General features: G+C 36.0%; 1 protein-coding gene across 1 annotated transcript; it reads right to left on the bottom strand.

Moving 5' to 3' along the window:
* Positions 1 to 4,090: 4,090 nt before the first annotated feature.
* Cad89D (cadherin 89D) lies at positions 4,091 to 24,524 on the bottom strand. The gene is made up of 19 exons (XM_074096872.1): positions 24,513 to 24,524; positions 22,772 to 22,880; positions 21,815 to 22,017; positions 16,498 to 16,626; positions 14,422 to 14,614; positions 13,799 to 13,957; positions 13,563 to 13,696; positions 12,885 to 13,488; positions 12,645 to 12,803; positions 12,391 to 12,571; positions 12,156 to 12,319; positions 9,928 to 12,080; positions 9,401 to 9,610; positions 8,952 to 9,121; positions 8,783 to 8,851; positions 8,505 to 8,705; positions 7,442 to 7,759; positions 6,289 to 6,408; positions 4,091 to 5,679 (listed from the first exon to the last, which is right to left on the bottom strand). The coding sequence occupies exons 1-19, from the start codon at positions 24,522 to 24,524 to the stop codon at positions 5,181 to 5,183; spliced, it is 5,787 nt and encodes a 1,928-aa protein (XP_073952973.1). The 3' UTR covers positions 4,091 to 5,180.
* Between the last annotated feature and the right edge of the window lie 212 nt (positions 24,525 to 24,736).

Raw genomic sequence — 24,736 nt, 5'->3', positions numbered from 1 at the left:
TTTTACAGTCACTCTTGCATTTTGAACTGTGTTTTTTCAATCCAGGGTCCTATTTTCTTTGAAGATGGTAAACAAGATATGAGTTTGCGAAAGTAGAATGGTGTTCCGTCCCCCTCTAATGATAATAGACGTATGCTGAATGTGTGCCAGTATTTGCTAACGGGTTCATCGAACTGTGAAGGGATGATAAGTACGTACCCGAATTGTCAGATACGGAGATTTTCCGATAATATTGGGTTGTATGGAGAGAATTTCAATGTGGTCGAATGTTTTGGTAATATATTTGGTGTTTTGTAGAATCAGTCAATTCCTTTAACTGGCATGCTAAAGTTCAAGGAATAAAACATTTGTTGGCGATAGACAAGTTCTTTTTATACATTTTTTTAACCGTTTTAATATAGTTTTTGTTTTGTGAATCAGTTGTAAAAAATAAAAATATCATCGGGTTAATCTTTATAGTGCTATACCGCTACACCATAGGTTCGGTTTATTTCTTGGGTTAAATTTGAAATAAAAAATCTATTGCAAAAAACAAAAATCTTATCTAATACCATAAGCCACAAACAAAAAAGTTTCATTATATCTTTTTTTAATTTCGTTCTAATAAACTTAAAATAATTATTTATTTATATAAAACTAAAAATCAAACAAATAAATCAATAAAACGAAAAAATATGTAATTATATAACAATACATGAAAATTAAAAGGTACATAGAAAGCGAACAATTGTTTCCACTGTTGCTATTTCATTTCCTCGCAATCTAAGTGAAAGGCAGAGTGTAAAACTCGAGCATTAAACCCATTTTCCCCTTGACGGGTCTATCCATATAGCCTATGAACGTCTTGGGAAAAATGGCTCCTTTTATGCTCTTGTTGTACAATCTACTATTCTTTTAGGTAAACCGTAACCCCGTAACATTGGTGCCAGTGGAAAAGAATATCTGCCGTCTTTCTTTTATAGTTTTCTTATATTTTTCAACTGACTTCAAAAAAAGAGGAGGTTCTCAATTCGGGTGTATGTTTTTTTTTGTATGTTTGTTACGCGATAACTCCGCCAATTGTGGGCCGAATTTCAATCTTCTTTTTTAGTTCTAAAGGACATACTTTCAAGGTGGTCCCATTGACACCAAATTAGGATTTGATGATGTAATGTGAAATCGATTAATTAACCTTAGCATTATTGAGAGTATTAACACCGCAATGAACATACCACCTACGATGCTTACTGAATTGCCTAGCAGGAAAACACCAAGTCAAGTATTTACTTTCAGAAAGTATCATTTGGTGAACTGGACCTGATGATGAAGACCGTAGGTACCGGTACTCTGTTATAAAATAATATAACTATGCCGTGTTTAAGCTTTGGAATCGTTGTGAGATGCACTTTGGCTACAAATCACTAAAACTATGAAAAACTTCAAAAACCTTGAAAATAATTTTCTACTAGTTTGAAGTCGGTGCCTCAGCACGAGCCAGCAGTAGTGACTGACTGAGTGGGAGATTAAAGCCAAATGCATATGTAGGTGAGGTAGACGACTATAGTTCCACTCCTGCTGGCTCGTGCTGATGCACCGACTCCAAACTATATAGAGGTAGGCGGAGCACACTAAACGTTCTTTTTTGTATGTATCTTCATGTGTTCTCTTATTCTCTTAGCGGCTGAAAAAGCAAAATTGTCCAAGTATAAGGGTCTAGGCACCCAATACTACTTTGTCCCATTTGGTGTTGAGACCCTTGGTCCGTGGGGTCCTAGCGCGTTAAAACTTTTAAGACTTTTAAGGTTAGTAGACGTCACAGGTGACCGAAGATTCGTTATTTTTTTCACGTATTTAAGAACTTCCAACGACCAAGATACACCTAATATTTCTTTCTCCCTCGCACGCTGCTGTCAAGCACTTTAAGAATTTCCAAGCCAGAACCATAATGAAAAACCTCTAAAACGCTCCAAGAAAAATAATTAAAACGTCTTTATCTCCATTAAGGATAATGAAAAAGTTGTAAGAATTCAGGAAGTTTCTAACAGTCATGTTTCCGAAACCTAGATAGTCGGTGAGTCGACGGGATTTATCTAAACTTGAAGTCCATTTAAGTGCAAAGTTTACTGAAGAATTGAAGTGGAATTCTGACTGAATTGTTTACTGTATACTTATGTCATATCTCGATTATAATCCGGAATCGGATGGATCACTCTGACAGCACATAAACTTTAATACAATACAATACAATAACTATTTATATAGCAAGCAGTACAGAAAAACAGGTATATACACAGAGACTTTCTGAGGTAAGCAATAGGCGGCCTTATCGCTTCAGAGAATCTCTTTCAGGCATCCTTTACATTGGAATGGATAGAGAAGTAAGGAATAAAGAGCGTAGCCGTGTTTGCATGGAAAAGCGGCCCTTTCACCAAACGTTCACTGTAATTTTTTTTAATAAGAGTCCTCATGACAAGTATGATTTCCTGTAAGTTTCAGCTTCCTATCTTTGTTATTTTCTGAGATATTTTTTTTTTACTTTTCACAAAAATGTTTTTTTCCCAAAAATGTGTATTTCCCATATCCTTTATTTTTCCATTTTCTAGTATGAAGTACCAACTGGATTATTTTGAAAAAAAAAAATATTGTAGGCCTTTTTATAAGCAACTATCGCCCCTTCTGAAGTTTTCTTCCATAAAACCTTTCGTGAAATGAAACGAACACAACTTGTATTAGCGAAATTTTTTTTAGAACACATTTTACGATTTATATTTATAAGATTATAGTTCTTAACTCAAATAAGTCGCTCTTCTAGAACAAGAAAAAAAATACTGAAGTTTTAATCCTACATTTATCTAAGTTTTTTTTTGGAAAATAAATGAAAAAAATCATATCTCAGAAAATAACAAAGATAGGAAGCTGAAACTTATAGGAAATAATACTTGTCATGAGGGCTCTTATAAAAAAAAAATAAGTGAACGTTGGTGAAAGGGCCGCTTTTCCATGCAAACACGGCTACGCTCTTTAAGCAGGTGGTGACATTACATTACAGCAGCATCAAGAACATAACCATTTATACAGTACACATCCAAATCCAAATAGATAGGTAGATACATAACAACATTAACAACATACTCATAAATAAACTAACAGTTATAACATTCACACGCAAGACGACAGAAAGTGCTCCCTAAGAACAGACTTGAAGATAGGCAAGGACTTAGCGCGCCTCAAGTCTAATCAGCAGGGAGTTCCACAACCGAGTGGTCTGGACAGTAAGAATAAACGTAGAATTAATGTAGGTTCATCCGTCCAATTGTTGATTATAATTTAGGTATACTGTACTAGTTGTTTCCCGTAACTCTGTTTGCATACCATGTAAACCTAACAATATACAGGCATACAAATCCTACTAATATTATAAATGTGAAAGTTTGTGAGTGAGTGAGTGAGTATGTTTGTTACTTCTTCACGCTGAAACGGCTCTACAGATTTGGATGAAATTTGGCATAAGTTAGTTTATTACCTGGATTAAAACATAGGATACTTTTTATCCCGATATTCCCACGGGATAGGGAAAAAATCTCTAAATAACCGCTGGGCTTAGAGTCATGACATAGGATTTGGTAGTTGAACGATAGGGAACAAGCCTACTTTTTATTATGGACGGGGAGGGATGTAATCTCGAAACAACAACCGCGGGTTTTTAATTGTAACGCCACGGGATAGGGATACAATCTCGAAACAAAACTTAAACGATGATTGTTTTTAATTGTAACGTCAATGAAAACAACGATTTGTTTTTCGGGAATTTCCACGGGATTTTTTTAAAATCCCGGAATTTCAATTCAGCTGCTGGACCTAATGATTTACGTGTGCGAAGCCGCTGGTAAACGCTAGTTTGGTTTAAATATAACCTTGAGTTATCTCGCAAACATACCTACATAAAAACAAAGTTTGCTTCTTTGTTTTATTAAAGATTGATATTAAATTATCTTTCATTACCTATTATAGGGAAGTCTAAAATATTTATATTTTATTTTTGAGGTATTTCAATTGGTGAAACTAATGCCTGTAATCGTGTAGAGGTGTTTTAAAATAAAATAAACAAAAGTTAATTTCAATATACTTTATTCTTATAAGTTAAGGATTATTTACAATATAAAACATTTTTACAGCTTCTTTAAAATAGACAGTAAGATTGTTATATTACAGGTGGTTCCGTATTGTACATAGATATGGTTACAAGTATTTTACACCTAATGGCACACACAGAAATTTCAACATTACGGCCTTGCACTTACAGTCGAAAAACAAACAAAACACAAGTATAAATGTAACAATCAGCTTGTATGTGCTAATCTTATAAAATAAATTGGTGAACACATTTCGAAAAGACAAATCATTTATTTTAACATTAAACGAATGTATAATTCCAATTCTAATATCCAAAATCTATCGTAATGCCAAGAATTACGAAAATAAACATGTAGACAAGGGCTTTTCTAATCCTTGCAAAACAATAGAGTTGGCATTGCTTCCATCAATGCTAATTATTGTATGTTCTGAACAATCAGAACCGCAGGTCTAACTAATGGTTACTCGTTGTCTTTTAAGACACAAAAAACCTGTTAATTCGCCCTCATTAGTCAAGGAACTCGAGTCAAAGTTCTCGAATAGAGACCGCGGAACTGCAAACGCAGCGTAGGAAGGACGTCCATAAATGAGATGGACGGACGACCTGGTTAAAGCCGCGGGTTCACGTTGGATGCAGGCCGCTTCCAATCGAAGCGACTGGAGATACATATATGAGGGAGGCTTATGTCCAACAGTGGACGTCCTACAGCTGATATAATAAATGATTATGATGATGAGAACACTGGTTACAAAAACTACTTACCAGAAATTAGATTTTATTATTATACAATCGCTTAAAAAAAACAATTAACTAAGTATTTTCTTTGACTTACTGAGAATAACTCAAAACTGAAAATATTTCTGACACTACGCTAAAGATAACTGACTTCTTAATTAAGTCTTTTTGGCGTAAAGTTTGAATACAAAGATGATGATTTAGTTTTTTATGTAGGAAAACGTAAGGCAATCATGTTTTTAACTCAGAGGACCAGCATTCTTTACAAAATTTCACACACACATGTCATGCGCTTGGCCTAGCATCACAAATCAACCACATTAGAGCTACACTATAAAGGCCTGGCAAACATGAACCTCTCACTGCCTTGCCTTCTCATTATTTCTGCAGCTGCTGGCGTTGCCACAAACACAGCTGCTTGCCCCCCCAGCTCTGCAAATTTTCCTCTCTTAACCTTACTAGGTCTTCTATCAATCCTAGTATCGAATACATCATCATCGCTCTGATCATAGTCCACCATAGGTTCATTTAATGCTTCTTTCCTTTTGAAGCTTTTATTCATGAAGTATGACTGAGGAACTGAAACATTTGGTGATGATATTTGCCGCGTGATTCTGCTCCCAGATGGCAATCTTTCGAACGGTGGGTAGTGTCTCTGTATGTTTTCTGAGAAGGATTGTCTCCCGTAGTTAGGGCGACGTGTTTGGAGTGGTTGTTGGCCAAACGAGGCTCTGCGTGGAAACCTTTGGTCCGTTTCAGACCTGAGATCTCGATGGTAAGTTTTACGTTCTTGGTTGTGGTTGGATTTTAATGAATCTTCGTAGCTGCATCTGTAATATTGTAACAAAATTTAGTAAAGAACTCGATGGACTGTAACAAAAAAAGATCAACACTCGTTTATTTACAATTCGGCAACCAAACATTTTTGGATGAATCAATGATGTTGAATAAACGAAACGTGAAAATCGTAATGAAAAATATTGACCCAATTATCCATTTCATGCCATGTTTTGAACTCCAAAGTCACCCAAAGATATTTATTCACGCCTTGTGAGATTTAGAAGACAGAAGAAACAACTAATTGCAATAATGTACATGAAAATAGCGCTACGATTATACACAGCATCATAATACATACATAAGCTTCTTGTGAGCATTTGTAAAATTAACTTTATTTTATATCCAGCCCCTGAGTCACTGTAAGCAATTAGCTTAACTAATTAAGTTTCGTTTATCGTTGAGTACATTCAACCTGACGCCTTTGTAAAAGAGTTTAAAGATATTTTGTGGAGATTGACTGCCGTTACAGTACATCACATACATGAAGTGATCTTGCAAAGCTTGCTCAAGTTCAACTTAACTAAATCTTCTGGAGTCATTTTTTGATACCTGATATAAAGGAGAGGGAAGTAAAGAAATAGTCTATATATTTCACATACCCACTACTTTCCTCTGAGGTGTGGACGCAAGACTGGCCACAGGGGCACCGTGCTGCCTCCGCGATGCCAGAGTCCTGTCCACTAGAATTGACTGACGTTATCGAGTTGTCATGACCCTTCCTAATGAATGATTGTGTGTTAGACATGTTAAAGTAATGATCGAGTTATGATTAAGAGTAAAATGTACCGGTCTAGTGAATGAAAACAGTTCGATTTTATACATATTTTCGAAGAGATCTAGATCGCGATTACCTCTCGTATCATCATCACTCTGCGGGGCATAGGCCTTATGGAATGAGAGGAGTTGGACCGTAGATGTTATGCGAACTATGTTAGAAATTCTCACACATTATTCAATTCTCCGCTGGCGTCTGGAGTTTTTTACACGATATCATCTCGCTTACTATGTCTGGTGTACAATAAAGAGTCTTTGTATTGTATTGTATTGTATCATCATTTACCGTAATGCTCATTGTAAATTTTAATTGCGAATTCTCATATTAATAAAAAAAACCAGGTGCATGTCCAGGTTCGAACCCAAAACCTTCTATTTGCGAGGACATAGGACAAACCACTAAGTTAGTGCGACTTTTTTACCTTTAATATTTAGTAGATGCGTCGCAATATCGAGAACGTTAAACTTTAAAAGTCATAAAAGGTAACCGCGATCAACATTTTTAAGAAAATATGTCTAATGTAATACCGTGAATCAGTAAAAACAGATTTTATCGCACTAAAAATGGTGGCAAGTTTAATGGTGGGAGATGTTAAGTACTGACGATTTTTATATAATGATCATGTTGTATGTGTTATAAATTATGATGTGTCAGTATTTATGTGTTAGCTAGTCACATTTTTAGCTCGATTTAAAATCATGTTGTCTCGATTAGCTTCTTTTTAATTTGGAAAAAGTTAATGAATTAATAAACTATTGATTCGGACGTGGACAAAGGTTTATAATATTAATCAACTTCAACCATTTTCTTTTCTCCTCCGCTACTATTATTATGTCAGACAGTTTAAGTCTGTATGATATAATGTGGTTTTATGCAGAGATGTAGCATAGCATGGTAGCGGAGAGGCAAGACAAAAGGCTGTTGTTTATTGATAAATTAATTACAACAAATTTTTATCAATTAAGTATGTAGCTCACCTCTTTTGCAATGGTCGTTGATTGTATTTGATACATAGTTTTTCGTGTTTCTGATTGTAATCGGAATTGTGATCTCCAAATTGGGTTTTGATACATTTTTGGTGAGCTTTTCCAAATTCTTCCACAGTGTTGCCGTGAGGACATACTTTCTTGTTCACGTTATGATTGATCACGTCTATGTACGAGTCGGCCTCGCTGTAGGATTGGTTGAGTTCCTGACACTGGTTCCCTCCAGATGGGAAGAGATTCCCGTATTTAGTTAAGTGCTCAGTGGAGAAAGCGTTAAGACGTTGTTGGGAATATGGTTTGTGACGATTTCTGTTAGGGCAAAAGATAGGAGAAGATTCAATTAAAAGAAGAATATGGTTACCACAAGAAGATGATAGTAAATAGTTCGGTGCAAAAATAATGAATAAAAAGATGAACAGATTATAAATACAGTGGATAAGAAAGTGCAATGCAAAATGAATAAAGTTTTTTTTTTGTAAAAATGTTTTTATTAAACTATTTAATAACAAATACACTAATATTAGCAATTATTTTAGAAATAAATTATATAAACAACAAAACGTAAGCATCTATTGAATTTATCACAAGAGTTATCCAACATGCACGTATTTAATTCATTCTAGAAGTTTCTATATAAAATAATGAGTCACATGCTTTGGTTTTTGATGATGGCGATGTCTGAAAAGGTAAGTAAAAATAAAGGTTCGCTTACCCCTTGGTGTTGCTAGAATAAAATTTTATGCATTAAATTGTCCTAGTGAGGAAGGTTTCAGAAACGTTACAATGTTTTATTCAAAAGTCGTAACTTGAAACTTGCTCCAGGTGAAATTTATCAGTCGAACAAATAAAAGACTCAAGCTATAAAAATACTAAGTATTTGCAAGTTAAATTTTTCAAGTCATTCTGGAAACTCGAGGTTTTCATAGCTTTAAAAAGACACTTAAAAATATTTTCATCATTGTACTAAAATTACACCTGTCTAATTGTAAGATTGAAAAGATTCCATGAATATTAATATGCTTTGTCGTGGGAAAGAAAATAGATTTTAAATTACCTTCGAGTCCTTAGACATTTAATAGCGATAGTAGTTGCTAGAGTGGCAGCAAACACGATGCAACCTAGGGCCACAGCACTTATTTCCATAGTACCAAGCAGGCGAGCGCCTCTTGGCTGGCCCATAGTATCATCACCTACTTCCAGTACTTTGAATCCAGCAAGATTCTGCCGAAGTTCTGGCCCTCTTTTTAGTAATGATCTGCAATAATATTAGCGTTTGGCAGGCATTAATCATCATTGCTTTAGAATTTTATGTGTTAATGTTTTTCTACTCACTTTTGAAGTTCTTCCATATCAATGATTGTATTCGACATTGGATCGACAGCGTAAATGTACATATCAGTTCTGTAAAAGATAAAGTTTATTTTTTTCACAAATTATCTGTTTAATACAACTAGACAGATGCATTGTTTAAATCAATTTATATTTATTTTTAATTACTTACGCGTAACCGTCCATAGCAAATCTGTTGTTAGCCTCTAGACGTCTAACTCTTATGTCGTATCCAGTGATAGTTGTCAGTACCGCAGTTATGTTTTCGACTTCTTTCTCAACTTCCATTGGTTTAGCGCCAACAACCAGCACAAGTTGTTTGTTGTCATCAAGCACATACACCTGTAATCATTTGGCACGTGTATCCTTTATTCAGTTTTAATAAATCCAGAAAAATAGATATTTCATTTCAGATTACTAAAGAGCAATAAAATTCGGCTTAAGCATGTCAGTACCTATTATTTTTTCAGAACCCCAAAGTTCCATGAAATGAAGTATTTCAAAGCGCATTTACACGTGATTCACGGATACGTATTATGTGTATTTTGTTTGCGTATAGATCGGCAAAAAATTATAAGCAGTACAAGTAGCTTTTTTACTAGGTGTTTTTTTCATACTTACAAAAACATTAGCTATAGCTGATTTTCCGTCATCAGCTCCCTTTCTATCAGTAGCTTTGACGTCAAATCCGTACACTCTTCCCGCGTCTCGAGCAAATGCGGCAACAGCACGCACTCGACCTGTCTCTGGGTCGATGGCGAATCGTTGCCACTGCTCATTGATAATTTGGTAGCGGATGTCAGCGTTGACTCCGAAGTCAGCGTCTGTAGCCTGAAAAAAAAAGGATTTAGATTTTTAAGCATGAGGTCTTCATTTTGTTTATCTTAAACAGTCATATGTCCTTGTGAGTTCTGGTTATTATGATTCAGGCAGTCTCCAAAAAATAAGTGTACAGAAACTATACACACTTCTGTAAACTAAGTGAAAGCGTTGACCAATATCGAATTTGACTGCCTTATTATTTTAATTGCTTGGCCATTGTATCGTTCTTGTCGTCAAACTTTTATATCCGACAGAAAAATGAGATGAATTTTAAAATCTACGCCATGAAATAAGTTATTATATTGTGTAATTAGAGTAAAACATACCTGTAACTGAATGACTTGATAACCAAACGCTGCTGTTGTAGGAATTGCTGTCACCATTGGCCGTCCCCCGTTTACAAACTTTGGAGCGTTATCATTTACATCTTTTATTCTCAGTATAACTTTAACGTCAAACTTGCTCATTCCTTCCAAAACGTCATCAGAGACAGGATAAATCATGTGAGGAAGCTCTCTGCTAATTTTCTGTCTTTCAGCTCTGATAATTATTTCGTAAACATCTCTAACTTCTCTATCAGGACTTCTTACTAAATATAAAGTACCGTTTCGTGGGTCTATCACAAATGTACGCTTAACATCAGAATCATTTTCATTTAAAATGAAATATTTCATCTTAAAATTTTCATAGTACTCTGTTAAATTTAGGGTAAGTAGTTCTACTGGTGTTCTAGCATTTTCTTCAATCTCTAATTCATAGTAACGTGAAATGAAAACTGGTTTGTTCGATACTTCAACATCGTCGGGAACATCCGTAACTGTTAGCATTAAAACAGCCGTTGAACTCAAACTAGGTGACCCTAAGTCTGAAGCCACTACTGTTATATTATGAACCGTTTGACTTTCATAGTCCAGTCTTCCAGTTGTTGTTATTATTCCTTCTTTAGAGTCTATTGCAAAGAGATTCATTTGATTTTTTCGCTGAGGCAAACTATACAATATCAAGCCATTGCCGTTTCCAACAAAATCCGTATCGTTTGCATACACTCTAGCAACTGTAGTTCCTATTGGTGTATTTTCTTCTACGGTAGCTTTGTATACTGGTATCATCATCACTGATTCAAAGTTGTGATTGGATAATTCCCCTGCCTCGGGATGCTTCCATTCTAACAAATCATCGTAAGCAAAGAACTTAGGAGCGTTGTCATTTACATCCAACACTTGCACTTCTACACTGACAGAAGATGACAACTTCTTTTCAGGACCATTGTCTTTAGCGACCACTGTGAGTATGTATTTGTCTTCTTTCTCTCTATCAAGTTCCCCATTGACACTAAAAACACCGCTGAGTGGTGCTATTTCAAAAGGCAAGTCTTTACTTTTTGGTTCTATATGGTAAGTTAGATTAGCATTTTGTCCAAAATCAGCGTCAGTAGCTTCAATTTTACCCAATATTCTTCTCGTGTACTGCGCTTCCTCTACGTTGAAGCTGTACCATGACTTTTTAAACACTGGATAATGATCATTTATATCTCTAATGAAGAATCTAATGGCAATATGATCACTCAAGCCACCTCCATCGATGGCTGAAATGTTCAATCTAAATTCAGATTCGGGCGGTAATGCTCTAGCGACTATTATATGACCATGTCTTTCGTTAATAACAAAATATCGTTTTATGTTCATTTCATTAGATGATATCGCAAACGGAGGCATGAAAACCTCTGAAATGAATTCGTATCTAACTTGACCATTGACTCCACTGTCCATATCTACGGCATTAACTTTTAATATTGTAGACCCAATTGCGACGTTCTCTGGCACAGAAAATAAAGGACCTAAGGCACTTAATAAAGCAAACTTATTCTTTGGTTTAGCTTCTATGTTTACAACTACTCCACTTGCTTCATTTTTTTTCTCTCGGTAAATTTTAACATTTAGTTTTTCATCAATTTCAAGCAAATCTATATTTTCTCCCAATGGTATTGTTATATGGTTGTATTTTGGTTCATAATCGTTTTCATCTAAAACAGTTATCGTCAATTTGGCTTCAGAGCTTAAGCTACCCTTGTCTCTTGCGACTATTTTAAGAAGATATGTGCTTTTCTCTTCTCGATCCAGTTTCGTTCCAACAAATGTAACAATGCCAGTATTTTCATCAACATCAAACAATTCATGTCCGTCACCAAACATAGTATACATAAATTGAGCATTCTGATCGGCATCTGCGTCACTTGCTCTAATATTACTGTTCATTTTAACTTCTGTGCCTTTTTTCGCATTTTCTGTGATCACACCTTCGTAAATTGGTAAATCAAAGAGAGGTGGGTTATCATTCTCATCATCAACGTGTATAGTAACTTGGTAAATACCAGCGCCAGAAATCATCCCTTTTGTGAATTCAGCTATCACAGTCATCCTATAGATATTACGCTTTTCTCTATCCAGAGGTTTTTGGGCAAAAATAGTTCCGTCTTCACCTGTAAATTTAAAATTCCAAATTATAGTAGTAACCACATTTTAAAGTGTTGTAAATTCATAACAATAAAAATTACCTATAGCAATGTCATCTGTAATGTCCTGTTGGTTAGCTATAATAAAGCGAATATTGCCTGTTGCATTAACAGGTAAAGTGCTAATATTTACAGGAAATATCTGTCCAATAGTAGCTCCTGCAACATTTTCCTTTACGTGAAATACAATCGGTGAGTTGGCGCCCCTGAAAATAGTAATCTCGTTACTGAATATTTTAAAAATTATAACAACTAAGTAATTAGGAAAGGATATTACTTTAATAAAACTCCTCTCTCGTCGTTAACGTCTACTATATGAACTGTTGCATTTGTAGAAATAGTGATGTTAGCATTTTCTTGAGAAGCAACAGCTTCAAACTCGAATATTGGTCTATTAAATCTTGACAGTTCATCTATGACTGTTATTACTCCAGAGCTTTCCTCAACTGCAAATGGAACTGCCAAAAACATAATTCATTAATGTAGGAATATTTTTTTATATTATTACTTTTTTCTGTTAATATTTTATACCTCCTTCTTCATAACCGTGGAGTAAGTCGTACGAAACATCATTCTTCTCCATTGCCTCATTTATTCTAATTTGGCCAACACTCGTGCCAACACCAACGTTAGAGCCAACCCAGAATTCATATGGTGCACCAATAAACCCTGGCTTTTCCGGTTTTGATCCTATAACATTAAACACTTATTAAATAAAATTCTTTTTCAAACTTAAAAAAAACAACAATGTACTTAGAAAAAAATCAGCACCTTTAGATGCTTTGATTACATCAATAGTAACTACAGCCAATGAGTATCTTCTTTCGCTGGGATTAGCAGGCTGGTCAGAAGCCTCAATAAACAAAGCATGTCTGCCTTCACTCACAGGCGTTTCAGCCAGACTTATTACGCCAGTTTTTGCATCGACTTGGAAAGGAGATGTAATTGTCAAATTACTGGTTCTTTGGAGATCAAATAGAATCATTCCGTTCCTTCCTAGGTCATGATCAACCGCTTTGACTTTGCCAATATAAGTACCAACTTTTGAATTACTTTTTAAAGCAAATTCATAAAGGTTGCTTGGTACGAATACAGGATTGTTATCGTTTGCATCTAATAGAGTTACTTCAACGGTGACAAATGACATAAGTTGATGCAGATCTTCAAAGTACTCTATGTTTTCGTTTTTAGTGCCTATTTTGTCAGGGAAAATGTAAGTTGTTTTATCCTTATAGAGTGGTCTCGGCGTTGTTGGGGTTCGACGATATTTCGATAGTCTTTGGTTGTCCAGGAACGTTCCAACAACACTTGGATTCTTTTCTTTTGCGTAGACTTTCATCTTCAACGATGCATGCCGTTCTCTATCCAAGACCGTCTGTGAAAGAAAACGAATGTTGATTTTTTAGTGATATCACAATTTTCTACTAATGATATGTCTTGTTTACATACTTGGTTCCTAACTGTTAGCCATCCAGTTCTTGGATCAATCGTAAAAGCTGCTTCAGGGTCACTAAGTTGATAAGTAAACTCTCCATTGTCGCCTTGGTCTTTGTCCGTTGCCATAACTTGTAATACACTAAAACCTGAAATGTTTTTATTAGTATCACGAATCACCACTTTATTTGTATAATTCAGTTAATGGTCTATTGCTATCAATGGAAGTGTAATATTGCTCATGTTTTTACCATTAGGTAAATTTTCTACGATGCTTATGTTGTAGAAGTCGACTTCAAACTCTGGAAGGTTATCATTCAAATCAAGAACTTCAATTTCGATCCTCGCTAGAGCAGTCTTCAGTGGGTTGTCAACTTGAGCAGCTTGGATTTGTAGCACAAAAGTGTTTCCTGAAAATTTTAAACAAATACTTGGTTGAATTAAAATGTAGAAAAATCTGCTTAACTTTTTACCAAAAACTTATTGTCAATAGCGTTCGTTATGCAATTAGTTCGAATGAAAAAGTGATGTTTTAGATGTTAATGTATACTATGAACAGTGCATAATATATATGTATACATTGCCTGTTTGGCCTGTAATATGAGAAAATAATTAAAACATAGATCATACTACTCAAACTGAACAACATTAGTTCAAAAACTTTCAACAATAATTAGTTTGAAAATTTTTATTACACTTTTAAGTTTAATTCTTTAACATAATAAAGGGCCTCAAATTTTCCATAATCAGTTCCCATTAGGATGTAGAATAGAAGTAAGGATAACTTCAGCTTAATTCTTCTGGAATATCAAAATGAAGCAAAGCCACGGATCCAAAGCAACCAAAATTCTTGATGTTTTTTTTTATCTCAGACCTGATAATCCAGTTTCTGCGTCAAGATCAACTTCCTTCTCGAGGAACAGGGTTCCGTTGAAGATGTTGAGGGCAAAGAGCCTCCGGTCGTTGCCAGAGATCAGATCGTATCGCACGGCGGCGCCGACGCCGAAGTCTTGGTCATAGGCTCGAATTGGTGACTCGAAGATCAGTTCCTTGTGGATACGTTTACCCTGAAGATAGAAACGATGTTTTAAAACGGCTGAACTGCTCTTTGGTGTTTCACGTCATGACTAAAAAAGTCAAAAGTTTTGCAGGTGGCAGGACCTTGTGCAAGGTCCGCCCGGATTGCTACCACCATCTTGCCCGCTAATCCTGCCGTGAAGCAGCAGTGCTTGCACTATTGTGTTTCGGCGTGGAGAGTAAGACTGCCGGTGAAATTACTGGCACTTGAGGTATCCCATCTTAGGCCTCTAGGTTGGCAACGCATCTGCAATACCCCTGATGTTGCAGATGTTTATGGGCGGTGGTGGTCTCTTACCATCAGGAGACCTACTTGCTCGTTTGCCATCTAGTCGAATAAAAAAAAAAACATAGGAGACATACAATTTTAAAAATATTTGTTAGTGCATAAAATTTTCCTTGTAAGTAATACTAACTACTACTCTAACATTATGATAATGATATTGAGTTGTGAAAAATCAATGAATCCATACTAATATTATACATAAATGCCAAAGTGTTTGTGTTTGTATGTTTGTCCGTCTTTCACGTCGAAACGGAGCGACGGATCAACGTGATTAATGGCCTAGAGATAGTTATGGGCCAGAGAGTGACATTAGGCTAGTTTTTATCCCGGAAAAATGCACATTTCCCGAGGGAACAGCGCGCGATAACCGAATTCCACGCGGGCGAAGCCGCGGGCAAAAGCTAGTTATAATATAAAGTTAAATATTATCAATTGACATGATACTTTCGACGTATGGCACTAAACGCCATTGGTGTGTGTAATTAAGTCAAAATATTTTACTAATAGATAAGATGTTGAGTTTCTTGCCGGATTCTTCTCAGCAGAGGTTTTTCCGAACCGGTGGTAGATTTTTTTTTTGACACTCAAAACGGTGTCTTGTTATACGTACAAATGACAAGGATAGTCTAATTGAATAAAGATATTTTGACTTTGACTTTGATGTCAAAGAAATTGCGGTTTACTATCATCAAATAGAAACTTTTTTACAACGATATCACGTTGCTCAAATACCGGTCAAAATGTCGGACCTGAATACCGAATTGTAATTTAAATGCCCTATAATTTGGGAAAACGGGTAAAGGGTGAGATTAGATAAGGTCCTAACCAATAAAAACATGAATTATACGCAGATCCTGAATACAAATCGCATTTCGGTTATAATATATTCGCATGTCAGTGGGGTATTTTCCACTAATGTTTGTTACAGATTTCAACAAAGGGATAGGTATAAAGTTTAGAAAGTTTTGACGTTATTAGTTACTGTTTTGGATTCAAAGTTCCGTTCAATTATCATAGTTAGTTATTTTACTTTCAGCTTTTTATTTAGTAAGAAGGTAATTAAAAGAGACATTTCAACTTTATCTAAAAATCTTATAAACTAGGTTACAGGTGCCTTCAAAATCAATAGTAGATTGTACAACAAGAGCATGAAACGAGCCATTTTACCCATGACGTTCATGTAGCCACCCGAGCCGGTGCGGCGAGGGTGGATGGATAGAAACGTCGCAGGGAAAATGGGTTTAATGCTCGAGTTTTACACTCAATATGTCAAATCTTTTTTGTTTGTGGCTGTTGACATCTGATTACCTTGGTCTTAGGCGAAGATTTTACTTTATGCACTAGAGCATAAAAAGTAATTTTATGCCGCCTAGATCCAGCATAAACACTAACTTTACGAGAATGAGAAGTGAAAAACATTTTTTCCGTAGGTAAGTGGCACAAAGGACTCTTTTATACCACCAGCGATTTCGGAAAGAGCATCACTGCTAAGAAGAATAAATTAGCTTCTATTGTCAATAAATATACCTCGAGGTCGTGATAATATTGGTATTTTTACCGGTATCAGGCCTTGTATTTGATACTCACGTATAGCGGATAAAATTCAGGGATCTGCGTTTTGTAGACATCGAGAGTAAACTTCGGCGGCAGATCATCGTTATCCACGACAATGACGTTGATGGTTTCGTTTGTGCTCCTCGGCGGAGAACCACGATCCTGGAAAATGATAACAGATATCTTTATTTAAATAACTGACTGAATGATTGACTGCCTGTCATTTTTTCAAAACTATTTTTACAAACAGGCAGTTCGAATGAAAATTTTCATTGAGAATTTTAAAATGCAAAGATTTAATTCGGACTTTTCCGCATACTAGGTGTTTTGGGAACCCATGTCTGTCTGTCCGTCCGTCCGCGGCTTTGCTCAGGGACTATCAATGCTAGAAAGCTGTAATTTTGCACGGATATATGTAAACTATGCCGAAAAAATGGTACAATTAGAAATTAAAAAAAAAGGTTTTTTGGGATACCCCCCATAGACGTAATGTGGGGGTGATTTTTTTTTTGCTTGTTCAACCCTATCGTGTGGGGTATCGTTGGATAGGACTTTTAAAATCATTATGGGTTTGCTAAGACGATTTGTCGATTCAGTGATATGTTTGCGAAATATCCAACTTTAAAATCTAAACCGGTGGGTGGAAAAATTTGAAAATATTCAGGATGGTAGTAAATATATCAAACTTTCAAGGAAAACTATAACGGCTAAGTTTGCTTGAGAATTATTAGTAGTTTATGAGTAAATAGCAGCCTAAGGTATAAAATATACCTAAACTTGGAAGATTCCGTATAAACTTAACTTAATTTTTTCGTAATGGCTACGGAACCCTATTTTGGGCGTGTCCGACATGCTCTTGGCCGGTTTTTACATTGTTAACTAGTATTATGAATGCGAAAGTTTGTGAGTATGTTTGTTACTTCTTCACGCTGAAACAGCTGGACGGATTTGGATGAAATGTGACAAAAAGTTAGTTCATAACCTGGATTAAAACATAGGCTACTTTTTATAGGATAGGGATCGGGATAAAATCTGGAAACAACAACCGCTGGGTCTAGTCATGAACTTTGGTATGTAGGTATCTGAACGTCTGGAATAACACATAGGCTACTTTTTATCCCGATATTCCCACGGGATCGATATAAAGCTTGAAATTTCAAACGATGGGTATAGATGAAGCTCAATGAAGACCACGATATACATTTTGGGAATTCATAGGGGAATTTTGTAAAATCCCGGAATTTCAATTGTAACTATCCGACCGAATAGTCTACGCGCGCGAAGCCGCGTGTTAATTCTAGTCTATTAATAAAGATTAATGAACCTTTTCGGCAGAATTAAAGAGTAACCAAGGCTAAAATAGGAAAGTGCTCTTGAATTAGTAAATATTTGGCGAGAACCCAATGCAAATGCCTGTTAGGCCGCGTCTCTAGTAGAGCGGAGCGAGGCAGCAAAGTAAAGCAAGGCCATAGTCGCGGATCGACATAGCGGGGCGAAGCGAGAAAGTAATGCGACGCTGAACTATACTCGAGTCTAGAATTAAATTGGTTAACATGACAGTTCATTATACCAGTGCTGGATTTATATTTTGTATGAGTGTAGGCTACTTTATTTCCGCCGCCCCATGAACCTATCTAAAATAATAATTTTCTGGGCTTCTGAAATCTGCCGCCCCTAGGACGCCTATACGGCCTATTGAGGACTGCATTATACACACAAATGTTGCCACAGTTACACCAGTGCTGTAATGTCGATGTAAAAAATGTTCAATACGAAATAGTACATTGTGTCTTGAGGGCGGTAAATAAGGAATTACGAACGAGAGTCTATTAGAAGCCCGAAGACTGAGGGCTTTAATGAGTCGATGTTCGTAATTCTAGTACCGCCCCTGCGACATACAATGTTTTTCATCACATTTGCGAGTAAAATTTTATATTTCTAAAAGTAAAAATATAATTCTTCCAAATATTGGCGATACCTTAGGCTGCACTCTTGGCAGCGTAGCCCTCCCCCTCCCTCAGCATGTGCCTGAGCCGCGTGTGCATGTGGTCCTGCAGCAGCGCGCGCAGCACCATCAGTACGGGCACTGACTCATTTACCGACCTTGGGCTTCATGACAAGAAAATGTGTACGCGCAATGACTCCTTTACCGACCACGGGTTTCATGACAAGCACATTAAGGTCGAGGGTTTTATTTGGGGGGTTGCAACCAAGGTAGCCTGCATGTTACGACACTGTTTACGACCAAGTGAGATGAAATAATAATAAAAGAAATCTTTTATTTGAAAGATTTAGAAAAAAAATTGAACATCGGGAAGGACAACATCCGCCATTTTGTTTTATTGACATTTCATATTATGTCATTCGACTTGACTGCCATCGGCTTGCTTGGAACTATTTCCGTTAATGTGAAATTTTCGTTACGCTATTATTTGTTGTTATCCTTTTTGTCGTTTTCAGGCGTGAAGCAATGAAAATAATGACCAAAAGTGACAAAAATGTTCATTTCGCGTCACACAAGGTTATATCGACAAATTTTTATCACATATTCCTATGCCTATTTTCAGTTGTCAATCTAGTTCGCCTAATTTTTGAATCGAGTATATACAGGGTGGCCCATTTATATCGGTCAGTATGGGAAAGTCTGAAACTATACGACATACGAAAATTTCTTCTTAGGAACCATGACATCGATTTTAATAAAAAGAAAAACTGCATTCATGCATTTTAATAAAAACCTGTACTCAGCTCGGGAATCGACCCAGTTGTTTTGAAAAAAAAAAATACACTATTTCTATTTAGATATCGATAGTGTACGTCTTAAGAAGTAAATGTGTCCATGAAACATTATGTCTAAAATGAATAAAATGCATTGTTTTCACATACTTTAATTTATTTTAGTAGATGTTCGAAGTTTTTTTATTTCAAAACAACCGGGTTCGATTCCCGAGCTGAGTACAGGTTTTTTTATAATGCATGAATGCAGTTTTTCTTGTTATTAAAATCGATGTCATGGTTCCTAAGAAGAAATTTTCGTATGTCGTATAGTTTCAGACTTTCCCATACTGACCGATATAAATGGGCCATCTGTATAGCGGAGTGGATCGAGAGTAAAATACGGAGCGGAGCTGCGGACTGCTTTTCATTCTACTGGTGGATTTTTATTCCGACCACCGCTCCGCTACCTCGCTCCGCTCTAGTAGACAGGCAGCCTTAAGCTTTTAGATTTATTCCATTTCCACTTCACACTTTGTACTGCAGCAACTGCAGATAAGATGTGATTCTTGGGTTCACTTAAAAAGGATTAAATAAAGACACCTGTGGGTTTCACTTTAAAAATTTAAAAAGGATTTTAACTTTTGATATTTTTAAAAAAAGTGATTGTTGTCTTATACAGGCTTAAACAAAGAAATAAAGAAAATATTTAATCGTAATACAAACACAGTCACAACATTTCTATTTCAACGAGGTAAACAATACTAGATTATTGTCGTGGCCTGAGTAAGAGTATTAAACGGACGAGCTTGCGAGTCCGTTTAACTAATACGAAGCCAGCAATGCTATTCCAGCCGAGACTAATATAAAGCTTTTCTCAAAAATGGTGAATAATTCTGAAATAGAAAAGAGAAATACTTTTTCCCAAAATATATTATAACATTTAATTTTATTCCAATATTTTTCTTATGCTTTCACGCTTTTTTTCATTAAAAATAAACTGCAGGTGTATTTTTCCACCGAAAATACCACAAGCTATTTCAGACCCAATAGAAAAGTCGAACAATTGCCGAAGTCATTTTATGAATATTTAAACCTAAATCACACGCACACGCGCACACGCGCACACACGCACAAGCGCAACGCGCACACGCGCACACGCGCACACTAACACACACATTGTCTAACGCACTGGTGTTAATGATCGCATACACCATCTCTTTCTACCGGTGACCTGTCGTTTTGCCGAGTTTCATTACGCAGATTTTCGTTTCGCAGACAACTGTTGGCAGATTTTCTTTTGGCCGAGCAACGTTTGGTATAATTTCGTTACGCCTATTATTCGTTTCGCCGAGTAGTCGGTAGGAAGAATAGATAAGAAGATTTACGGTTAGTAGATTGTTTGTTTCGTAATTGTTTCAGTTAACCGAACAACTGTTCGTCGAGACACGATAAGCAGAGTTATCACATGGCATTCATATTGTTAAGTAGATATAATGTTCAGTCGATTTTTGTTTCGTTATCTGCGTAGATAAAATCGGCCAAACGATAGGTAGATTTTACCGAGTTGACTATATAAATATACTAGCTTTTATCAAAATGAAGTTAGGTGCGACGACGAGCGTCAGCGAGGAGGAGTGTTAGGTAGAATTGCGACCAACAACGCACGAGCCGAGCGAGCGAAGCGAGCGTGCCGCGGTAGCGGCGGCGAAGTGCCAGAATCGAACTGCTAGCATCGCGACTTGTTTTGTTTAAACTCCAATGTAAAATAAATACAAATGATGGTCAAAAATACGTTTATTACTTGCGTTATACGTTTGAAACTTGTGAGGGTACATAAAAAAATCATAAAGAATGCGCGGTCAGCACGGCGTGTAAAAATGCTAATAAAGCCATAGTGTAATCCACCACACATATTCACGGTATTGAATGCCAGTCCCCATGCGAAACGAAAAGATGCGAAAAGTTGATATGCGCACTGAATAATAGTTCAACCGTTACAAAAGCGAAAGGTTGTTCGACCAAATGTGCAAAATGTGTAGTGATTAATAGGCTAAACGAATTTCTGTAAATAGTTGTTCGGCTTACTGACTCATATGCCAAGTAAATAGTCTGCTAAAGGTTGAGTTACGAAACGTTAGTCTGCGAAACAATACATCTGCGTACAAATTCATCGGCGTACCGTTACTCGGCGAAACGTTGTCTGCCAATCAATAATCTGCCTAAAAATAGTCGGCGAATCATTAGGTAACCCTTTCTACCCTCGTCTTATACGATAGCAAAGACGTTCGTCAAATTCCTGTTTCGTCAAAATCTTGTTCCGTCAAATTCTTGTTTCGTCATATTCTTGTTTCGTCATATTCTTGTTTTGTCATATTCTTGTTTTGTCATATTCTTGTTTTGTCATATTCTTGACTTGTTTTGTCATATTCTTGACTTGTTTTGTCAAATTCTTGTATTGTCAAATGCTCGGTTTGTCGTTTGGCGTTAATGATCGCATACACCACTCTTTCTATCCTCGTCTTATACCATGTGACAGAAGGAAGTGGTGAAAATGATTGTGATTTCAAGTTCGTTATACATGGCCTCTAATCCAATAGATGCGGACACACAGGACAAGTCATTAACTACTTACCGAAGCCGTAACTATGATGTTGAACTCCCTATCTCCTGTGTCATAGTCCAAAGCTTTCCTCAACACCAGGGCAGGTTTGTGCGAGCTCTCAAGACCAAAGTGCCCGGCTTCATCACCAGCGCTGATGGTATACTGCACGTCGGAGTTGGGAGTGTTGGGTTTATCACGGTCGAAGGCGTGGATGCCTTTGAAGATTGTGAGTCCTGAGGATAACAAGTAAATGAAATAAGGTTTAGCAGTTTAACAATTTGATTCCTGAGTCGATATGGAATCTCATCATAATAAAATATTGTTAGTAGACTATTTTGATGAGGTGAAGGAGAAAGTGGGTATTGTACCAAGAAGTCAAACAGCTGCCGAGAAGAAGAGTATAGATGTAGGGACTCATTGGGAAAGCAAATTATCGGGCCTCATTTTGTCACCTCACTTTAAGATTAAACGGAATTTGTACTAATGAAGTGTGTAATAAACCAACAAGTATTATAGGACAGCTAACAAAATAATATCAAACTACTTGCAAGGGAATTCCGTAAGTACGGATTAGTGAAAGAATATTAAAATATAATTAAACGTACTTAGACAACTTTATCAACATCAAAAAGTACACTGACTCTTAAAATAATACGAAAATTACAAAAATCATTTGATGATATTTAAAAAGAACTTGGCTAAGCATTATTCTGCGGTATTTGAATCAATCACAAGAAAAAAGAAATACCTATGCAAAAAGTAAAAAATAAGCAAATGTGAACATTAAGATCAATAAAGATCGTTCATCCACCATTTACCTCTCATATTTTGTTTTCTACAATTTTTTACTGTACCTACAAGGCAAAACCTACTAACTAGGCACTGGCACAATTGTCCATATGGGTCATCTGGGTCATATTTTAAACAAAACAACAAAATCAATAAAATTTAAGTGGACCAAATCAAGAAATAATGGTTTTCACTTACCAATGGGTGTCAATTCGTCTACTGTAACACGATACGGTGTGTCTAGAAACTTAGGAGCATTGTCGTTGACATCCTCTATGTATACTGTCACCGAAAGGTATGCTGATATCTGAAATGAAAATAATAAGCAAATTTAACAAAGCTCTTTCGTAAACATAAACACAAGAATGTTTTATCACGGAACATATCTCCCCATCATTTAAATCAGAAAGACCACAACAATAATTTTGTTAAAATTTTACCTAAAGTTATATTAAAATCTTGGCAGACCGCTCAGTAAAGTAAAAATATCGTTTTAAGTCCGCCAAAAAATGAACTTTTGCGTCTTACGTTATTATTTTAATTTGTTGTTTTCTTGTGTACTGTTGATTCGCTAGCTGTTTGATAACTTTTTATTTGAAATCTTTTTATTATTATTTATTTTTTATCCGTGTTACGTCCTTCACTATATACTATTCTCAAAAAGTTCGTTTTAAAATTAATTCGGAATTTCAGTTTGCCTGTATAAAAATATGAAAATGTACATTTCCTAGATTGGTATTGATTAAAATTATAAGTATAATAAAAGCTCGAAAGCCGAAACCAGACTTAACAAAACAATTTATAACCTAGGAGAACGAATGAACACAAAATAAGCCTCAAACCAAACACCGCAGCAAACTTCACTGACTAACATCTAAAAGCCTTATTTTGTTGAAACAAAAAATAAAAGTATTTCAAAGCAATTTCCAGAAATTAAATCCAAAACAAAGTTCTAGACTATGATATAGCCGAAACTCAAACAGATCCTTGCACAACACAGCCCTCCGGAAGCACAAAAACGATCCGACAAAATGGTTAAGGTCAAAATTGTGGGCACAGGGGTGTGAAGAATATCAGTAGATACGTGATGTCAGGAATCAGATTAAACTAAGAGTGGTAATGTAACATGTTCAATTAGAAAATGTTTAAAAGTATTCGGAAATAATGGTTAAATGTAAATAAGGAAAAATAATAAAAACTTGTACAAAGAAAAAGGAAATAATAGCTACACTATATTATATCGTATCAGAAGGTGAAACAGAGGCTGTATTGACTAACGTTTCAAATCAATCAAACAATCAAATGACAGTTTTTGTATGCAAAATTGATTTGATTGCGATCGCAATACGGCCTCAGGTTACAGTAAAAACAGGAAATAATTGTACCGACTACTGACTACATAAAATGAATACATTAAAGATGAACAATCATGTTAAAGTAAAACTAACATATGCTATAATTCCATAATCCAATTTCTGTCAAACGCCAATTTATGGAAACGGCAATATTAACACCGTGTTGAGTTAACAAAACACAACAACAAAAAAATAGACTAGAAACTTGTACGTTTTTCGTCCACACTAATCTTGTAGATTATCCCATAACAAAAGTTTCAGTCGCTGTTCTTTATAATTCCTACTGTGGCAAACCAGCGGTAACTGCCGGTAAAAACTTCTGCCGCGCCGTTTAACTTGTTAAGCCTTTATGAATATGCTTTTCTCTCCCTTCCGCTTCTATTTCAGAGCAGGAAGGCATGTTTTGCTCAGCTTTAACGGCACAACGATTGTAATAGATGTCCTCTGCAAAAAGTCTATCGGTTCGCTTTACTTTTCTTTTCATTACAGGTCGTTTTAATATGTATTAATCGATGTTCATGCCAATATCGATTCTTCCTGTTCGCAATTCTGCACAATGTGAATTCCACACAATAGTATTTCACCACATTCGCCATTGTGCACAGTCATAGCAGTCAATCCCCTTATTCATAAAACTTAACAAAGCCTATGTTAACTAACAATGCTTTTTCCTTTCTAACAAATACAAATGTCGAAGTGACAGATAAGGACAAACGAATTTTAGCGGCATTTTAACTAAAATAGGTTTGATTGTCGTTTATGAATAAGGGGAATGACTCTGTCCTGTTTACTTACTTATTCGGACTTA

This window comes from Choristoneura fumiferana, chromosome 13 (assembly GCF_025370935.1).
Source record: "Choristoneura fumiferana chromosome 13, NRCan_CFum_1, whole genome shotgun sequence".
Lineage (NCBI taxonomy): Eukaryota > Metazoa > Arthropoda > Insecta > Lepidoptera > Tortricidae > Choristoneura > Choristoneura fumiferana.
The sequence above is the reverse complement of the archived record's forward strand: the minus strand, read 5'-3'. Positions and strand labels throughout refer to the sequence as shown.

Bases quoted from the DNA above. Each gene is read 5' to 3' on its own strand.
- Cad89D (XM_074096872.1), bottom strand. The intron at 14,615-16,497 runs GTGAGTATCAAA...TTCTATCTTCAG, and splicing joins CTGAATTTTATCCGCTATAC to GGTAAACGTATCCACAAGGA. The intron at 12,320-12,390 runs GTAATATCCTTT...TACTATTTTCAG, and splicing joins GAGAGAGGAGTTTTATTAAA to GGGCGCCAACTCACCGATTG.